This window comes from Sparus aurata, chromosome 5 (assembly GCF_900880675.1).
Source record: "Sparus aurata chromosome 5, fSpaAur1.1, whole genome shotgun sequence".
Taxonomy (NCBI): Eukaryota; Metazoa; Chordata; class Actinopteri; order Spariformes; family Sparidae; genus Sparus; species Sparus aurata.
In genome coordinates this window covers 32,401,776-32,423,077 of record NC_044191.1, presented here as the reverse complement: position 1 = coordinate 32,423,077, position 21,302 = coordinate 32,401,776, and the positions used below count along the sequence as shown (strand labels likewise).

The window sequence follows — 21,302 nt, the reverse complement described above, 5'->3', positions numbered from 1 at the left end:
AAATCAACCTCACCTTGGGTAATCAAACAATCAAGAGCGAAAGATAAAGGCGACAGTCCCCCTTTTATACTGTGGGAATGATTGACGTTTTCCTGGATAAGCACTTGGACAAACGGCTCTTAAGCAGAAGCAAAGGCAAGCTTAGTCTCTTTACATGCAATTTAGCAAAGTGGCAAAGACAAGGTGTCCTCCTCTGAGGCCTGGATGTTCAAGCCAACTAGCAAAGGAACATCAGCTGCCGCGAGTAATCATCTTTCTGTGACAAATCAAAGCACTGCCGCTGATCTTTGTGTCCTTCTGCAGCACAAGAAGCTCAAAAGAAGTCGACGAACTCTTGCTTTAGTTCTGCATTATCATTAATAGTCTTTGCTATCAGAGGAAGTCGTAATGTCTGTGTTTTATTAGCAGGACTTTGCCAGTAGGACATAGTCTCACCACATGTCCACCTCCTGGAGATAAGGAACGCAACACGCACCCACACCTAAAATGTTTAACAACACAAGACACCTTCGAGAACTCAATATTGACGCCTTTTTCCTCCCTTTCTCTCCTCTTTCCTCCCAACCCCTCCACCCACCTAAAACATCAGATAAGCCGCAGACTGATGAGCCAGCCGCCTCCACCAGAGCGTGTGGTGCTGGGAGACTGCACACTGATTTCATACACGCTCGCTCAGACAGAAAAAGAGCTCTGTGGAGCAGAAATGCTTCTCTTATTAGCAAAACTCATTCACCTGCACGCCACATTGAGTCCATGGCAATTTCACAATAAATCACGAGAGATGCCTATAGAGGGCCCGGGCAGCGTGCTGACGCTCTGCCGCCGCCGTGCCCTCGCCTGTCAGTTTAGACACTCTGAATCATTTCGGGTTCAGCAGCCTCGTTTCATCTTAGATGAACTGAAAGGTCATCTCACACGCCACCCGACCCAATATATGTCTGGCTCCTCATCTCCCCCGCGCTGCCGCTGATTGCTCGCTCCATTTAGAAATACCACACCTTGGTGGAAAATATTTCACCGGGGGGGATTATGGGAGTGTATTTTTCGAGGAGCATATTTCCACGCTGAAAAATTAGCACAGGCTTAACGGTGTGAGAAACCTGCTTGTCTTTTTTTTAGTCTTAATCTGACTTTATCTCCCAGCCTGGAGAGTAATGAATCATCCCCCTCTTTTGCAATATTAGTTGTTGAAATGATTAGTGAGAGTGTGACCTGTGAGTCGGGTTGGGGGGGGGGGTTTCTCTGCCGGACCTCAGGCAGACAATGAATGTTGCTCTTGAAGCCATCAGACAGTCTGGAGTGTTGTTTAGTGAATAAAGAATGAGTTGGCCCGAGTCCAGCCCAGTATCCGCTTGAGACTCATCAGCCTAAACACCTTAAAGCTTAACTGGATGGACAATAGCGGTACAATTTGTACTGCCAATATCTAAGCTGGTTAGTTTACTTAAGACCTCTGGCTGAGGCTGTCAACTTTCCCCTCATGCGCAGTCGCTAAACGAGCGCCGTTACCACGCGCCATCCTGCTCGGCTGTCACTCGGTTTGTTAAAGACACATTTGTGGCAGCGAGCGCGCGCACACACACACGCTGCAAGCGAGTGAGCCATTTTGTTAACAGCTCACACTTCCTGTGCAAGTGTGCGGTTCCAGAGTTGCTGACAGTGACACTTGCAGGACCGAGCCCTGCCCTACTTAACAGGCTGCAGGGAGGAGGGCAGGCCAAGTTGTCAGCAGCGCTAGGTGCTCACTGCTTAGATAAACCTGGAGGATTAGTGGCCCAGTTAAAGTTGGGGCAAAGAGGATTAGCCTCTTCTCTGAGGTGGTGAGAGATTCCCTGTGTCCTTCAACGCTGCCGGCCTCAGAGAGGGGAGAGAGGAGGGGGGGGGGGGAGGACGGGAGGTGAGGGGCGAGGACCAAAGTTATCATGGGCGAGAATCACCACGGTGACATTCTGGAAGAGGAATAAGAAAGGTGAAGTGTAATGATGAAGGGTGAAAGGAAATGAAGCAGTTCATGAATTGTTGCCGGCTTGTGGTTTCATTATGAAGGCAAAAGCCAGTAATTACTGTCCGGGTGCTACAGCGAGGTCACGCAGACCTGAGATCCACAGGGGGGAGAAAACGCTTCACAAGCGGACCGAAATCCACAAACTATAACCTATTATGGTAATAACAGCGAGCACTGACAGTGCATTATTTACAGCTGTAATTACAAAGAATATTAGTGCCCTGCAGTAATTGCATGAGTAGTCACGGCTAACACTTGTGTGCCTCGACTGGGATCCGCACATGCAGCAGAGCAGGTGAATTTAGAGCTCTGCAGCCATCAGCAGGCCGGAGGAGGAACTGCAAATGATCAGAACCAGAACACTGAGTCTTTTTGGGGGAGTTGTGTTTAATATGGAGTGTAATGGATGCATATTTTGTTCAAAAGAATAAATAAATAAAAGGTTTGTCCATCTATATAATGCATTTTTTGTTAAAACACAAATGAAAAGTACAAATCCAGATTAAAATAAATCTACTCTTTCTATAAATTGATACAGAGCCCATAAACATTATTCACCTCTTTAACTGTTTTCCCATTTTATTGCTTTTATAAATGGAATCATGGTAAATATATATATAAAAAATATATAAAAAGATTCAATTTGAAAACATCTTTAATGTTTGATTTCTACAAAGAAATGTCAATTAATAAAAAAAATATATAATTTAAAATAAGTGACTGCCCCTTTATAGTGTCTGATCTAATTCAACAGCGGTCCAGCCAGTTGGTGCTAGTAGTCTCACAATAGGTGACATGGAGATCACCTGAGTGCAGTGAATGTGTCTCAAGTGTTTGTAGTATAAAGACACCTGTGACTGATGTCCAGTTATTGGTTTAATCAGTATTCCTGGCTTTAATTTAACCATGAAGACATCAGAAGACTAAACGGGGTGGATACAAAAACATTTCCAAGTCACTGCGTTTAGTTGAGTCCGTCATTAAGAAGTGGAAGGGATATGGCACACGTGTGAGTCTGCCGAGAGCACAAACTGTGACTGTGCAAGAAGGACTCCCGAGGTCAACTAGAAGAAGGTTTTTTTGGTTTGATGCGACCATAATGGAGCTTTTTGGCCATCAGACTGGACGCTATGTTTGGTGGACACCGAGCAGCAGCATGGTGGTGGCAGCATCACGCTGTGAGGATGCTCCTCAGCAGCTGGCCCTGAAAGGCTTGTGAAGGCAGAGGGTCAAATGAATGCAGCAACATACAGCGAAATCCTGGAGGACAAACCTGATTCAGTCTGAGAAAGATCTACGACTCGGGAGAAGATTAATTCTCCAGCAGGACAATGACCCGAAGCATACAGCGAAAGCTCCACAGAAATGGTTTAAAGACGACAAGGTGAATGTTCTGGAGTGGCCCAGTCGAAGCCCAGACCTCGATCCAATAGAACATGATTCTGATGATAAGAAAAAAAAAGCTGAAAATTGCATCTGATAATTGGCAGAACCATCCATAAAAATAGGCTGCATATATATATATATATATAATTATTCATTATTATCATTTTACCCTCCATCCAAAATTCTTATGGGACAAAATTATTAATATAAATTATAAATACACGGACAAAGTCAGAAGTGAGATACTGCATTAGTTTTATTAGATTATTAAAACCAGGATGATTCCCTCTCGTTAGTTATCAGAGTGAGAGTCATAGTTTACTTTAGACGGGTTCGTTATACAATTCGACGTCTGAGGATAAAATAATACAGTCGTTTAAGCTCCGATTGGAAAATCCGTGCAGAAATTTCAACACAAAAACTCCTGTATGGTTTATTAAATAAATTCAGTGTTTATTGTTCTTTGCAGCAACGTACAAACAATACATATATATATATATAAAATGCATAGACACGTCTCTCTATAAAAGCAATGTAAACATAGTGAACAATGACCTGTGACCTTCAACGGCAATGACTCGGTGAGAATGGATCGTATGGGCCTATCTGCTCTTAATCATGTCGTGTAGTACAGTACAAAACATGCGCGCATACAGTAGTTTGCGCATAAACAAGATGCTATATAGGGCAGGGAGCCAACTGCAATGAAAACACTGCAGCAAATGTGGGGGGGGGGGGGGGGAGCACATAATGGCAAGGCCTGAGAGTTGATTATGCAAATACCCCAGCTGCAAAGGAACAATAACTCTGGAAATTCAAAGACAAACCATAACACGGAAGGCTATTGTCTCGCATTTGCATATTTGCTTGACAACTATAACCTGCTCATCATGCCCATCTTGTTCAGAACAATGTCTTTGTGTTCATATAATAATGCACACATCAGAAAATTGTCATAGTGCATTGTTTCAGTTCAAATGAAAAGCTGTGCTGCTGCGCCGAGCTGGCAGTCCAAGTCTGACACTCTCATAGTTTGGAAACTATTCGATTAATACAGCACAGAAGACGTCGAGAGGAAAAAAAAAAAACTTTATAAAATAACTATATTCTGTTTCTATACTCCGAGTCCTCCTCGCCTCCAACAATAAACATTCAAATTAGCATACGCAATACAATCTCCATGATACATCATCTTTAATATGAGGCAAGCAAATAAAAGCTGAATCTATTATATAAGTCTATGAATACTTATTGCATTTTCTTACGGCATTTCTATCAAAGATCTTATTGAAACGGCAAATGCAATAATACAGTAATTATTACTCTGCTAGCTATTAGCATGATTCTATTCTCAGTAACGGTATAATGAGCCTGGGAATGCTGAAATATCGTGACTCTCTTAAATCCCTGAGTGATCAGCCACTGACGTCTGAAAAGCTGAGGTACAGTACATTTTTACGATATGTCGTCTTTTCTTATCGTTAAAAAAACCAAATCAAATATTACAGTTCCTTCTGTCATTAATTGGAAACTCAGGTTGTTAGCTTTGATGTATCGACATCCGGTGACTCCTTGCGCTCCACGTCCTCTGCAAATATATTCTTCGTCCTCAGAAGGAAAGGCGCTAAGATCTGTGCATTTTCGTTCAATTAACGGCCCGAATCGTCCCCAGCAGAGTTATCTCACTGATGCTGATGGCTCTCCGCTGCCTCCTCACAGAAAGACAGCAGCAGTTATCAGTGTCTGGGCGTCAGCGGCTCCATCTCCAGCACCAGATCATGAGGCCGCGGGCTCTTACTTAACTCCACCGCCCGCGGGACCACTGTGGACCAGCGGTCTGGAGAGGGATGAAAAGAAGACGAAGGGTTTTTTTTTCCTTTTCTTTTATCTGTATGAATAAGTTTGCATGAATATATATACTTATTTGCCTGTGAATGTATTCATGAGAGCACAGCGAGACTCTCACCTCTCCTCAGAGCTCTGACGCTCTGCTGCAGCCCGTTCACCTGGCAGGTCTCATTCTTGCCTGGATCCTCGTTGATGATCGCCAGGTTCTGATTCCAGTGGCACCAGTTCACCTCATCCACCCTGATATAACAAAACACCAATGGAGTTGACGGTTTTGTTTGGTTTTTTGGAAGTGGAGCTCCTGCGTGTCTGTAATTGGGACTCTTGAGGAATACCTGAAGCACCAGCGTCGATCAGGTGTGCCATCGCAGTTCTTCCCCACGGTCACCATCTCTCCGGCTCGGAAAGACCTGCGAAGGCAAACTGGGAAGGAGCGCTCGATGTCCAAGATGGTCGTTGCCCACTGTGAATACACACAAGCCTCACCTCAAGACTTTGTACCACTTCTGCATCGCTTGACATAAAATTCAGTACGTATATCAGCGGTATCTAGAAGACAGAACCTGTGTGCATTAGCTTTTTATCAGCATCATCTGGTCGAAGATCTCATTTCGTTGACGCAAAGTGTTACTTCCAGCTCACCTGAAGCTTCCAGATCTTCTTGCTCTCCTTGGAAACCTGCCCGACAGTTTCTCCCATCAAAGCGATCAACATGTTGAGCAGCAGCACGAAGGTGAGGATGATGTAGGTAACCAACAGGATGAGGAAGACCGCAGGATACTGTGCACTGTGGATCATGTCCAGTTCTCCCATCCCGATGGTCAGCTTAAAGAGGTCCAGGAGGAAAGTGCTGAAGGTGTCTGGGTCCCTGCAGTTTGGGTAGGTGGGACAGTCGCCATCACACTCTGTGCCCGGTGGAGGACACACCGTCAGCAGAGACACCAGGGCTGAGAGGTGGAAACAGAGAAGGTTGGCTGCGTGTCTGCGAGCACTTGAAGTTAAAAAACGTTTATTCACTCTCTTGCTGAAAGTTAGATGAGAGGATCGATGGCGCTCTCAGAACTGTCCATTACATATGAAGTTAGCAGCCAACAGACGATTAGCCTAGCATTCAGACCAGAACCAGAACAAAAAAAATCACAATGTACAAATCAAATAGAAGTAACCACATGGTATTATTGTCCCCCTCAACGTGTGTTCGAGCTTCAGACAAGGTGGTAAATAACTTTTTTTAAATTTATTTTGGGATCTCTTGACTTCCAGAGACTTGGATCCATTTTTCAATGGACGCCCTGCAAGTGACAATTTTTTATTTTTTTTTAAGTGCTCCATTTTCTAAGTTCAAGATGTTTTTTTTCATGTGTCAATTAAAGAATTTTCTTAATTCACGTGGAAAGCGGAGTGAAAAAAAAATATTTTTCATGAGTTAACTTTTTTTTGTCAACTAACGACATGAAATTTTGTTCTTTTTAAATAAAAAATAATTTCCACTTGGACTTGAGGATGAACTGAAAAGTAAAATGTTGAGGTACTTAATTATTTTACTTTTTTTTTTCACAAGTGAATTTTATTTTTTCCTTATGCTCGCCACATAACATTAAAAAAAAAATCTAATTTTATTGTTCCACACCAGATGATCTGAAAAGCACAAAGTTGAGGTAGGTCATTATTTTACGTTTTTTGAAATACATTTTTTTTCAGAATTTCTTTTTTCTCAGCTTACCACGACATTTTTACATTTTTTTAAGTATTTTTTTGTTTTCATTTACACTTAAAGATGAACTGAAAAGCACAGTGTTGAGGTACTTAATTATTTTAAATTATTTCAAAAAATGTAAAATAACATTTTTTTCACAAGTGAAAATCTTTTTTTCTTTCTATAAAAAGTTCCACTTGGGCTTAAGGATGAACTGAAAAGTACAACACTGAGGTACTTAATTATTTTAAATCATTAAAACAATTTTTAAATAAAAAAATATTTTTCATGATGGGAAAAAAATATTTTTTCTTGTTTCGAGGCAAGTGAAAAAACACGAGATTTTTTCTTTTCAGGAGGAAATCTCTTGAAAAATTTCATTCGGTTTCACACGTAAAAAAAAACAACATTCTTCTCACTTGCCCCTCAAGGCTTACGTAGCTAACCATCCTGTGGCCGCAACTTTAAAAATGACATGACAAATGAAGAATTCCCCTTAAGTAATGCTGACAGGTACGTGTAGCGCTCGGTGACCAAACACCTACCTGATGCATATCCAATCATGAAGAGCACGTACACCAGCAGAAACCTGAAAAGGTCTTTGAAAAGAATCTGAGACCAAAAATAAAAACAGAGTGGTGAGACACACGAACAGTTTTGTGTTCTGGTTCATTAGCTTCCTGTTAACTGCTGTGATTTCCTGACCTTCTGTATCATGATGCTATAGGTGCCAGTGAGCTTCAGGCCTCTTGTGAAGTAAAGAGTGTTCATCCAGCCCAGGACGAGTGCAAACACCATCACAGACACGTAGGCCTTGATGCCAGACAGATAGAGAGCAGCAGTGACAACAATAAGTACAGAGTAGATGAAGCTAGAGGGGAGAGAAAAAGACATTTGTTAGGAAACAGATCCAGTGTTAAAGTGTTTGATAGTGAAGTGATAAATAAAGAAGTGATTGTTAGCAATTTGGCAGCTTTTTTTAAAAACCAAATTTAGACATCGCAGCCGCGCTGCTAATGATTCAAATCAACACAGTTCAGAGAGGTGTTCGACATTCCCTGCTCTTTGTTTGCATCAGGGGCTTAATTAAAGATGTAAACTACAAAAACATGCCATGGAGGAGGCTGAGGAATTAATTAGATCACTCAATTAAGAGGATGCAAAAATTTGCCTCGGGTAAAAGTCGGCGTGAGCTGCGGCAAAGGTGACGAAGAGGGGGAGCGGGGACAGACGAGGCAGACTCACTACAGCAGCTGAAAGGATCCATCAATAAATAAAGACTTCACCCCGGGGCACTTCTTCAAAAAGAGGTCCTTAATCTGCAAAGAGCAGGAGAAACATTTCCATAATTACAACGAACGCTGCCGTTACAAGTTTGACTTTGATGCAAGAGATTGGGAGGCGGCGGCGAGCAAACAAGGATCAAACTCTGAGGAGGCGTCAGAGCTTATTGACTCACGTTGGTGAGGAAGAAGAAGATTCCTGACGCCAAGGTGACAATCTCCCCCGCCATACGCAGGTAGTCAGAGGACGTGGTGTACGGGTACGGAGGCTGGGAGGAAGGAAGGAAGACACTGTTATCAGCACGTCTACCTGAACATCCAATCAGGAGGAACTGTTCATCCGATCTACTTCATACTTGGCAGGTTTGTTGCAGACGACGAAGGAAGTGCAGCGTGGAATTTGGGGGAATTTGGACACTTTCAATATTAAAATACATTTTGAATGAACCACATAGAGAGAAATATCAGTGTGTGATTTAATGCATTAGTTTGACATTTTGGGAACCACGCCTGATTTAGTCAAAAGTCAGATCGGAAGATTGTTACAAAACTAAGGTCTACAGCCCTTTAGCTTAGCTAAGCTTAGCTTAGCATTAGCACATAACCCCCGTGAAAAACAACATTCATATATTTTGTGTAGTTCAGGCAAATAGGATATAATAATATGTTTATTAGAAAACATTTAAAGGTGCTAGTAGGTTGATTTCTTAATCTTCGGATGGAGCCAAGTTGTTGCTTGTTTTTACGCTAAGCTAGGCTAACCCGCTGTTGGCTGTGGGTTACAGACATTAAAACTGCTTTAATTTAACACTTAGTAAAAACAAATATATTGATATATTTGTGTTGACTAAGTGTTAAATAGCTTTGCTGTTTGCTGCTACAGTATATCTGCTGATCAGCGGTGACAGGAACGTTAGCTAACACTCACAGCAGCTTTAAACTCTCCTTCTTGCATTGGGTACAAATTCCTTTATTTGCTCTTCTGGCACATAAAGCAAACACTATCAAGCTATCTAATGCACCTAATGGCCGACATAAAACAGAACATGCATACTTAATGAGCACAGAGTTGTCATAGCGATATGTTGATGAGCGTCCTGAGCGTTCAGCTGCATGGGGCACTTTTAAAGGCTTCACATCATGAATCATTTATAAGTTCCTTTGCAAAATCGCCATGCTGTACAAAAAAAACCGAAATAAAACAACAACGTCTGCACTCTCAGCAGCTTCTCACCCACCTTTCCCTGCGTCGGATGGTAATAAGCCACCAGGGTGAAGATGATCATGGTGATGAGGTAGGAAACCACACTGATGTAGAAGGTGACGGCACCAAACTTCTGCCATTTGGCCCTCAGCAGCTCGTTGATGGGCTCCACCGCCAGCATCTCGTGGCGGTTCTGACATCGGGAATAAAGAAACACGACACTGATAAACAAAATCAAAATAAAGAAATCCGGATCTTTGCACACACACACACACAGACAGACAGAGAATCTTTTATTGTGCTCGGGTTTTTGATGCACCCACACACTTCTTTCTTTATGTCATGCCTGGTGTTTTGTTCCTCTAACTCCTCTGATCTTGAGAGGAACAACATTTCATCGCTCCCCTTTTAAAGTGAGAGTGACAAACTTTGTAAACAAAAAAAAAAAATCCCTTCTTTTTATCACCTCGTTGCGACTGTTGTAGACGAGGATTTCCAGCACAGACGGCTCCTCTCCGCACGTGTCCAGAGAAGACAGATCGTAGAGGGAGGAGTACACCGGCCCGTAAGCCCAGTCCTTGAACTTGCGCGACAGATGACGAGCCTCCTCATCTTTGATCTCGCGCCGGATGATGTGCTGAAACACCTGAGGGAAGATGGAGAAGCTGACCTGCTGACCTTTGGACTTGGGAACTTTAAAGCACACCGATGCTGCTCATCCTCACCCCTATCTTGCCCAGCTTGGCAGCCATCATGAGCGGCGACATGCAGTCGTTGTTGAGCACCCTCTCCAGGTTGCAGTCTGGGTAGAGCTTGGCACTCTTGATTAGCAGCAGGTCGTACATCTTGGTGAGGAAACGCGTGTTGTCCTTGGTGTTGTCCGCGATGTGCACCAGGGCGTGCAGCACCGTGTTCCCGCGCGAGTCCTGGCGCCGCAGGTCGGCCTTCTTGTGCGGATTCTCGGTCAGGTAGTGCACGATGTCGGGCTGGTTGGTGCAGGCAGCCAGGGAGAGAGGAAGCTCACCTGGGCGAACAGAGAAAGAGAAAGAAACAGAAAGAGAGAGACAGACAGAGAGAGAGAGAGAGGGGGAGACTGTCACTTCATACTGAATTCACAGGAGATTAAAGGGAACTGTATTTCAGAAAAAATAAGCAAATCAACAGGAGAGTTAATTAAGAACTGTAGCTGGCATCTGTATGTTTTTTTTTTTTACTAAACACGGATCAAAGATTTCACTTAAATCCCCGCAATGAAAAACAGCACAATTAGCAGTTGTTTGAGGGAGGGGCGCAGCGGGGCCAGAGTGCCAAAAGCAGCTGCTGAAAATGAGCCGTTGCCATGGGTGACAGATTACTTTGTCACCTCACATAGAAACGCTCCTCTTCATGGATTTGCACGGGTGCATGCAGAGTGTTAGCGTGAGTCTAAATCCCATTAGCCATCAGCCCTGCCAGGTTCCTGTTCACCTCACTGTAAAGCTCCGCGGCAAATTACTCACACTGTGCCCGGACACGCTGGGATTTGAGAATGACAACCGTGCTAAGTGCAAATAGAAATCATCTTCTCCGTGATGAGCGGGAGTAAAAATGTTAAAAAATTGAGGTTGGATTAAAAAAAAAAAAGAAGAAGAAAACCTGGTCCATTGCAAGACGTTTCTACCTGTGTTTTTATAGAGTCGCGTTGAGTTATTATGATTCATAAGAGGGCTCAAAGGACACTATGTTATGAATGCAAGAAGATACAATAAAATCTGAGGTCTGGGCCTGAACACGCACCAGCAGAGGGCGGTGTTGAGGCTGACGTCTGCAGGTCAGGGAGGTTCTCCTGCAGGAGGCCCTCTGGCTGCACAACACTCGCAGCTTTCAGTGGACGCGCCTCATGAACAACACGACATAATGTTCGTCTTTTCATGTGTTTTCGGAGCACCACCGCCGACACGTTTGGTTTTGAGGCGGGCCTCACCTCCTGACCGCAGCTGTACATCCTGACAGCCAAATCCTGCCACGTTATATAAAAGGAGAAGAGGGTGGGGTGCAGTGTCACCTCATTTCTCCACGGTTTCTCTGCCAGGACCATGTACCATGTGGGAGCTTTTTCTTTTTTATCTTGGCAGCTGCTGCGGTACACATAACCCAACTTGGACGTCATTGACAGAACTTGTGTGTGTAAAAAAAAAAAGAACAGTCAGAACCAGTGAGGAAACTGAAGGAGTGACCAGTGAAGTCACAGAGACCTCAGACAGACCGCGTCATTACCGCAGTAACAGTTTCCATCTGCCTGCTGTGTTTTATCACTTATGGATCAAACATAAGCGTTTTTCTAAAAATACAGACGCACAATGAGCTCGTCTGTTTCCAGATTAGATTCATGTGCTGACGTTACCAAAGTAGAAGTATCCCCCCTCGTCTCTGGGCTGGAAGAAGCGTCCCCTGGCCTGGGCGTGAACGTCAGCGCCCTGCTCCACCAGCAGCTCCACGTACTGCTTACAGCGTCGCTCTATCGCGATGTGGAGCGCCGTCTGGCCTGAAGACGCAAGAGGGAAAAAGAACAATAATGCAGATGAAAACATCAGCATAATTAAAGGGATATTGCGGTGTAAATTTAATCCATGGTCTAACACACCGTGAAACTGTGTTAGACTCCCTCTCGAGAGATCAAGTTAGCAGACCGCTAATTTACGGAGTTTTATCAACCTCAGAAACGACCGCACGACAACAATACACTGCAGTAAATGGATCCAAATATAAACCGCCACCAAAAAGCCACAAATAATGCTCAGAACAGCACCAAACTTCAGCAACAGTACAAATAGGGTCTCAGCACATAGTCCGGGGCATCTAACCTCCGCTAGCTTAGCTGGATTTCTATTGGGAAGCTAAAAACAGACTTCAACTCTCCTCCATCAGCTTCCGGGTCGGGGAAGTCCCGACGCGACGATTACCGAGTGCGGTTAGAAATGCTCAATTCTGTTCTTTTCCCTGTCCGCTCTCGATAATAACTGTTATAAACTGGCAGGTAAGACACATATGAACTTTGATTGCTTTTCCATGGAGTCATAATCATACATTTTCATCCATGAGCCGCGGAACTCTACTGCACTCGGTAATCGACTCGTCGGGACTTCCCGTCAACAGGAAGCTGCTGCAGAAGAGTGGTAAATTTAGTCAGCTTTTCAGTAGAAATCCAGCTAAGCTAGCGGAGGTTAGATGCCCCGGACTATGTGCTGAGACCCTATTTGTACTGTTGCTGAAGTTTGGTGCTGTTCTGAGCATTATTTGTGGCTTTTTGGTGGCGGTTTATATTTGGATCCATTTACTGCAGTGTATTGTTGTCGTGCGGTCGTTTCTGAGGTTGATAAAACTCCGTAAATTAGCGATCTGCTAACTTGGTCTCTCGAGAGGGAGTCTAACACAGTTTCACGGTGTGTTAGACCATGGATTAAATTTACACCGGAATATCCCTTTAATATTCCAGACTTCTGTTCTGTTCTCTGTGTGTGCGTGTGTGTGTGTGTGTGTGTGCTGCGTTCCATTAACGAATATCAGCTGACAGAATGTGTGTACAAGGAGGTAATTACTGAAATGAGGTGTGTTGAGTTAATTATGTTACACAACAACAACAATAAAAAGAACAAAAAAAAAAACTGTCACACAAGAGAAACACTGTTAACACCTGACATTTGTCTTCAGGAGAAACTGATACCCAATTATTATTATGAGCTTCATGATGAGGTCATAAAAAACTCTCTAAAGGCCAAAAGGGGCACACGGTTGTTTCTATGGAAACCGAGCCCTTAAAAACTTTTTTACGTCGTCACATAAAAAGTGTTTCCTGAACGAGCGAGATCTCAAACTGACCACCTTACGAGGTTTTCAGAGAGACAACGATGTGAGGGCAAGACTTCATCACAGCAGTGGCAGGTATGAAAGATAAGGTGAGCTTTAAAAAGTCACAGTAAACACAGACACTGGTTTTCTGGATTTGTGTTGTGTTTTTGCCGTCCTGTCGTCCTTTGTGTTCCTCACCAGCCTGATTATCTCATTCTAGTGTAATAAGTTAATTCCCCTCACCTGCGTTTCTCTCCACCTGCACCTCATCCCCTCATTAGGTTTGTTTGTGTGTAATCCTGTGTTTGTTCCCTCGCTCTTTGTTGGTCCGTCTGTTCGGTTCTCATCCTCACGTCACACCTGTAATCCTGCGTTCCTGAGTCCTCGTGTTCTCCCCGTGCTCACCTTCGATTTCTGCTTTGTTCTCTGTTTTTGCAGCCTTGTGTCACCTGTCTGTTTGTCTGCCTTCGTTTGGGATTAATTACCACTTTCATTAACACTCGCTTTTTGTGTTTGGGTCCTGTTTTTCCAGCTACAGCAACAAAACACCGTTTCTACCAGCTTCATCTCAGTGGAAGGCGGAAAGGATCAAAAAAAATATCTAATTAGTATTTTAAATATTTCCGTACCTCTGTAGTAGACGTCTCTGAAGGGCGTATTTATGAACTCTCTGAGGTTTCCCGTCTTCTCTGCGATGTCCACCAGCAGCGGGATGGTGACGTTCTGCCCGCCGTAAAGGTTCAGCAGGGCTTTAGGCAGACATGTCTTACCTGTGGACGGCTCTGGTAGAAGAAATAAATGAAAAAGGAGATCATTTACATAAGTGCACCTTTCATTTATCCAGCTGGCCTCTACTTTTATCCAACAATTTAATTTCTATGTTGACTGTTTCCACATTTAGCAACAGTTAACCGAGACCTTCACTATTTTTAGTCTCCCTTTTTTTTTTTGTTAAGCCCATTTTAACTCTTGAGGAGTTGACAGTCAGCTGTGATTTCTCTCTATTAGCTGTGAGAAGCCTGAAAAAACTTCTCAGACACACAGGAAGCTCTCTGTGGGCTCGCCTCTAACGGGACAAAGACCCTGACATCACTCCACCTTTTCCTGCTCACATCCTCCGAGCTTCAACCGGAGCGCGGGGATATAAGAGGTCAGAGTACAACCATCATGAGTTTCCCCCTTTGTGGTAAAGATAGTTGCCATTTTGTTCCCTTGTAATCTGACTTTTTAGTGGTTGGTTTAAAGGGATATTCTGGTGTAAATTTAATCCATGGTCTAACATACCGTGAAACTGTGTTAGACTCCCTCTCGAGAGATCAAGTTAGCAGACCGCTAATTTACGGCGTTTTATCAACATCAGAAACGACCGCACGACAACAATACACTGCAGTAAATGGATCCAAATATAAACTGCCACCAAGAAGCCACAAATAATGCTCAGAACAGCACCAAACTTCAGCAACAGTACAAATAGGGTCACAGCACATAGTCCGGGGCATCTAACCTCCGCTAGCTTAGCTGGATTTCTACTGAAAAGCTGACTAAATTTACCACTCTTCTGCAGCAGCTTCCTGTTGACGGGAAGTCCCGACGAGTCGATTACCGAGTGCAGTAGAGTTCCGCGGCTCATGGATGAAAATGTATGATTATGACTCCATGGAAAAGCAATCAAAGTTCATATGTGTCTTACCTGCCAGTTTATAACAGTTATTATCGAGAGCGGACAGGGAAAAGAACGGAATTGAGCATTTCTAACCGCACTCGGTAATCGTCGCTTCGGGACTTCCCCGACCCGGAAGCTGATGGAGGAGAGTTGAAGTCTGTTCTTAGCTTCACAATAGAAATCCAGCTAAGCTAGCGGAGGTTAGATGCCCCGGACTATGTGCTGAGACCCTATTTGTACTGTTGCTGAAGTTTGGTGCTGTTCTGAGCATTATTTGTGGCTTTTTGGTGGCGGTTTATATTTGGATCCATTACTGCAGTGTATTGTTGTCGTGCGGTCGTTTCTGAGGTTGATAAAACTCCGTAAATTAGAGGTCTGCTAACTTGATCTCTCGAGAGGAAGTCTAACACAGTGTCACTGTGATTTAGACCATGGATTAAACTTACACCGGAAAATGGTGATTTCTGACTCATTTCAGTCTCACCTCTAAAGTCCTCGTCGGTTAACCTCTTGTCATGACTCTGCAGGTACTCCAGCAGGCCCTCGAGGGCCTCGATGTCTGCGCGGGACACGCAGTCGAAGAGGAGGGAGCGGTTGAATATCTTCATCACTTTCGGCGGGTCTGAGCTTTGAGCGTCATCGCAGGACGTCTCAGTTTTACTGAGGAGACACAGAAACTCTACACTGTAAGATGTGGACTTCCCTTTATATTCAGGGACTCTTTTTACATTTCATTGAGAGAAAATAATGCACTGAATTGGTGTTTGGTGAACAAACCGTCTTTTAAGAAATCCACCCACGCCCTCGAGTGCTCCGGTAAACAGACCTCTGTGTGTTTCGGACAGGTCGAGCAGCCAGCAGCATAAATATTACCTCAACTGTTGCTGCAGCAGGACCAACAACATGTCCACTGTTAGATCAGCGGACGGCCTGAATGAACGACTGCTTGGCCCACAGAGTGTGTCTTAGTGTGTGTGTGTGTGTGTGTGTGTGTGTGTGTGTCTTGGTGTGTGTGTGTGTGCACTTCCTCATGCGGGCACACCTCTGTCTACAGAGTGGCGATTGTAAGAAGTTTTTATGACTTTTTCCAAACCTGCCCTTTTGTCCCTGGAAGAAAATCCAGTCTAGTTCACTGCTGTTGAGACAGTTAACTGTGTAAGAGAAGACACGGTTATTAAATCCTGGAAACACACATGAAGGCCTCTTCTCACCCTCTGGGGAGCTTCTTCCTGCGTCGCTTCTGGTTGCTCGTGTTCCTGTAGGTGCCGTAGTCAAAGAGCGAGTCCATGGGAGCCTTCTTGGGGCCTTGAACCACGTTTGACTCGTATATGGTTGATTCCAGCAGGTCCATAGGGTTGGAGATGCCCTTCTTGAAAGCACCGTGGAACTTCATCCGCAGGTTCTGCCGGCCGTCCGCCGGCTGGCCCGGCTGGCCCGGCTGAACCAGCTCCAGGGCCGAACCCTGACTGGTGTCCTGAGTGGACGGGGAGGCATCCTCGCTCTCAAACAGCTCTGAGAACTCTGACAGGACGAACGCCGCGTCGCTCTCAGGCTGAGCGGCTCCGCCATCGCCCGCGTCCACAGAGACGGCCGCTCCGGCAGGAACAGAGCCGAGGGCGTTGGCCTTGGACAAGGCGAGGTTGCACCTTCTGAGGAGAGCAGAGCGGCCCTGGAATAAAAACACCGTGACAAAATGTTCTGAGTGTTCAGGTCGACAGGAGCAGCCTCTACACATGGAGACAGAAGATTTGTGCCCTGCAGAGTTTCCTTGTAAACAAACAAAAGTTCTGTTTACAGTCAGTGTTACTCACCAAAACACTTCCAGGGAAATGTGCTGAAGGTTTTCATTCCTCATAAAACATGTGCAAAAAACGATTTATTCTGAAATATTCAGCGTTGTCTACATATTTACTACTGCTCCTTCTGCCTTCACTGACACAGAGCAAATCTTATCTCGCCTTTTACTGCCAACTGTCCACCAGTGAAATCTTAACTGTGTCTGCAATCCAAGATAAACCACTCGAGGACCTCACACAGTATAAAACCAGCTGCATTGTGTTACAACAGAGAACTGTCAGTCTGTTCAGATTCAATCAGACAGTAATTAATCTGACATATAAATGTTTCATCACTGGCGGGTTTCTACTTGACAGGGAAAAAGTTTAAAAAGGTCCAAAGTCCAGCAACACTTGTCATTTACAGAACAACTTTAACAGTAAAGTGGTTTTAATTGAAAGTATTAAACTATTAAAACCACTTTTTTGGCCTTTGGATGACTGTAACACGTTGGTTTTGGGGCGATATAGCTTTGAAATGATATCAGGATATTTTTGAGCTGTATCACGACACATGACATCAAAATCTTGATATTTTGAAATCTCCTTAAAAAGCAGTTTATAAAGGCTAGGCTTTTTTTTTTAACAAACACTTTATTGAAATGACATTAAAAGGAAGACTACTGATACTTTATTAATTACATTAAACATCCATCAGTTTTGAGTCTCGTAAGGTGAGAAAATGACATCACTTTACATTAACGCAGCCGTTAAAACCTGGAAATGACCACACTAACACGACATGTCATGATATCCCAATTTCTTAGAAGATAAGTTTATGTAACTAATGACTAGTTGATCTTATAATATAAAGTTGTACATACTCAGCTTATAGAGATCTACTGTCACCTCCAGCATTTGGGCTTTTTTTCTGCTCTGTAATCTCTAAACTTTATTTCCTCAGTTGCATATTTTTCTTAAAGCTCCTGTTAGTATTGTTGTGATACTGACACAAATACTGATGCTTTGGGATTTCGGTATTTAAAGAGTTAGGAGTGAGACTAGAAAATTAACTACCTAACCGAGATGACCTTGATGATGGTTCACTTGATCAACTTCCAGGTGACCCGAGGAAGGACAATGGATGAATAAGAGATACTAGGGGTGTGCCAAAATATCGATACTGCGATATATCGCGATATTTCGTCTTGAGGTACGTTATCGATACACTGGTGCCAAATATCGATATCTAAATATTTTTTTTTTCTTTTTGGCCCACCACCACCACTCCTCTTCGGAGGACAGCTTTATCTTTATTCAAACATCGGTATACAACCAAATAAAATTTAAAAAATGGTTTAAGTAGCTCTGAAACCCACACATATAGATATTTAATGATAGTTGTAGTCAGTGTCTGTGTTAAGAAGAGACACTGTGCAATATACTCTTTGTTTACTTGGCTGTCATTCATGTGAAACTGATTGACAATGTTTTGTAATTCCTGTGAAATGGATTCAGCGCAGTCAATAAATTCTGAATTTCTTCAGTGACACAGATATCGTGATGTATCGTGGATGAAATTTCTTGCAATATATCGATTATCGCAGAATCGCTGTATCGTGATATTATCGTCATCGTGGGCAAAATATCGTGATAGTATCGTATCGCGAGGTACCTGGTGATACCCAGCCCTAAGAGATACGAGATGCAGCCAGACAAAGGCTAAAGTGTGTCATGAATCATGTTATCATTTTGTTGGTGTGGTTTTAGAAGAGATTTTAAATAAAGAAGTAGATACAAGTCAAAGAAAAGCGATCGTTCGAGGCGTTAAACTATCCAGATCTTGATGCATCTTGTCTCTCATCATCGAGTTAGTTTAAGTCAAACCTAAAAAAGTTAAAGTTAATGTTTAATTTCAGAAAAAAAAGTATTACATTTGAGACTAAGAATTAAAGTGAGGTCTTGTTAAAGGCAAGTTTTACCTCCAACCTGCAGGATGCCAAGCGGCTACATCAGAACAAAGTGGGGGAAAAAACAAACTAAAAAGAAATTGCTTTGGGTACAATTACTCAAGGGACCCTGGGCGTTCCCACTCAAAGTTTAAAGTGGATTTTAAAGGATTACATTTGACATTTGACCTCTCTGTACCTCATTCATCCCTTTTATCACAATGATGTGCCAAATTCCTCTTCAGGAGAAAACTGGAAATGAAGCTGAAGCATGTGGGCGTCCTGCAGAGACAGAAAAAAAAAGAGGAGCCATCATAAACAGAAGTATAGAAAAACAAAATCTGTACGTACTGTGCGACATAGAAAGAGCTCTGTCGTTTGGGATGTATGGAAAAAAAAAAAAAAAAAAAGCCAGGAGAGAACTGATGCCAACACCAATAACACGGCTGAGAGTCCGGCCTCTCATTGGTCAGACGGAGATGTTTCCTCCAGTCACAAAGTCACACCACCCGAGTGTTAAACACACTCAATCGTCGGCCTACAGATTTACTCACTACAGCTACATCCTCACGTGTCGAAGCCAGACTGTGCTGCAGAGGAGCAACGCAAACATGGGAGCCGGGGTCCCACTGAGGGAGAGGCATGACTCACCACCCCGTCCCATACCCGGGATTATCATGCCTTTACACTTCAGCGGGCATCAGATAGTAAAAACACAGAGGAACAAAGAAAGAAGAAGCTGCCTCGTTGATAAACTCCAACAGAGAGAGATCAGATGCTTCAGGTGTGTCGAGAAGGCAGACAGAGAAGCATCATGAAATAATCAAGTTGACCCAAAGCTCACATATTATCCACTTATTGGGTCAGGAAGTGGAAATCCACTTGGGAACGTTTAAAACTGATAGACGTGGGACTTCCTGATCTGTCACTGCTGATGTGACATTATCCAGGTCAGGAGAGAGAGGCTGGAGGCTCTGCCTGGAGCCAACAGGCTGCCGGGAAGAAGAGTTAATGATTTAAACAACAGATCTGTAGCTGGTAAAAGTCAAGTAATGGAAAGAAAACAACTATATGGAAGAATGAGTGGAAGGATACAAAAAAAGAGACATAAAAAATATGACTTCAGGATGTAAGAAGACATAAATTAATAGATAATCACTACTTTACACAAAATCAGTGATGACATCTTAAAGTAGAGCAACATCTGGAATTTGGGAGATGATGAAAAGTTAAAATGTTCCAGTAGTTTTTAAACTAACAGGCTGATGAGGTCACTCACACAGACTGGTCAGAAAGCATCAAATGAACAGTGTTCGTGTAAAACTACGTGTAGTTCAGCCTGGCAGCAGTTTGAACAAACTACATTTCTACCTCTGGAGAAATGTAGTTTGTAAAATTACTGCTAAAAGAAAGTAGCTTCATGACCTACTTATACTCATTATACTCATCTAACTCAGTGTTAAATAAATCAACATATGGTGCATATGAAACAAAATATAATAGCCTACAAAAAAAATAACATGCCAGCAGAAATATGCCTCTCAACTCAAGTTTTATTCTTTAAAGAACAAAAGCTGACATCTGTGGTCAACGTCACAGGAACTTCAGAGCCACGAACACTGTGGCACCAGAACTTGATGCCAGGGCAGAACCGCTTGTTGACTCGACACATGAGCAGTCTCTCAAAGTTTGTATCAGACAGCTCTTCTGTTTGGCACCAAAAACATCTTTACTAACACTTAAAAGCCGCTCATATCAGCTCTGCCCTCGATTGCACAAAGACTCATCCACTCTGTGAAGCAATTGAGAGCTTCCAGGGTGAGCCAATCAGAGGCAGGTTATGACATGTTTCATGCATATTTCAAAGAAAAATAAAATAAAAATAAAATATTTTTTTTACATATACAAAAAAATACATATATTTCATGTTATGGGCCAAAATTGTAGTTTGTAAATTGAGGAGTTAAACTACAAAAAATGACTGAAAAAGTTGTTGAAATACTTACAAAATATGAATGTAGTTTAACCACCAGCAAGTTACAGTTTCACTACATGTATTAAGTCTCCGCGACACTGCAAATGAAGAGTATAAATCAGAGCTGTTACTCACCTTGATCCAATCTGTGGAGTTTAGTTTGTTTCCTGAGAAATCATCTACCTCCAAACTTGTTTTTTTCCATTGTTTAAAAGTTACCAAACTTCTTTTCTCTCGAGTGTTGAGCAACTCCGAACTTTTTCCTGGTGACACCAAACGTTTCGAGTAAATCACTCGAGTCTCTGTGATTCATGTGTCCGAACCCGCCGGTGAGGTCCAAACAGAACAACGGGCGCTTTCACACAGATTTGGGGCGGGACAAAGTGTCCACTCACCCGGGCTGAGAGCTGCAGCCGACGGGGACGTGAGAGGTGCAGTACCGCCGGACGGCCGCTAGGTGGTGCTGTAAAACACCTCAGGCTGCGGCAGAGAGACCAGTGAAGTAGAAGTAGAGAAGAAGTACTGTAGAAGTACTCTATTACATGTCCTGCAGTGAAGAGAAATGTCCCATATGACTGCAGTTCTGTTACATATTTAACCATCATGTTATTATACGTCATGTATTCATGTGAAAATAGGATTTTGCTGTTTTTATTACTATCATTGTTTAATTTAATTGTGGATTATTGT

General features: G+C 43.2%; 1 protein-coding gene across 2 annotated transcripts; it reads right to left on the bottom strand.

The window, feature by feature from the left end:
- Positions 1–3,820: 3,820 nt before the first annotated feature.
- On the bottom strand, positions 3,821–20,968 carry trpv4 (transient receptor potential cation channel, subfamily V, member 4). Of its 2 annotated transcripts, XM_030415727.1 has the most exons (17): positions 20,748–20,968; positions 18,837–18,919; positions 16,125–16,582; positions 15,398–15,573; positions 13,880–14,032; positions 11,806–11,946; positions 10,148–10,446; positions 9,889–10,068; positions 9,457–9,615; positions 8,395–8,487; positions 8,181–8,254; positions 7,641–7,806; positions 7,481–7,547; positions 5,882–6,186; positions 5,575–5,702; positions 5,358–5,479; positions 3,821–5,228 (listed from the first exon to the last, which is right to left on the bottom strand). In XM_030415727.1, the coding sequence occupies exons 2-17, from the start codon at positions 18,843–18,845 to the stop codon at positions 5,128–5,130; spliced, it is 2,631 nt and encodes an 876-aa protein (XP_030271587.1). In that variant the 5' UTR covers positions 18,846–18,919; positions 20,748–20,968; the 3' UTR covers positions 3,821–5,127. The 2 variants fall into 2 exon arrangements, with proteins under 2 accessions (XP_030271587.1, XP_030271588.1); XM_030415728.1 differs by lacking the exon at positions 11,806–11,946.
- Positions 20,969–21,302: the final 334 nt, after the last annotated feature.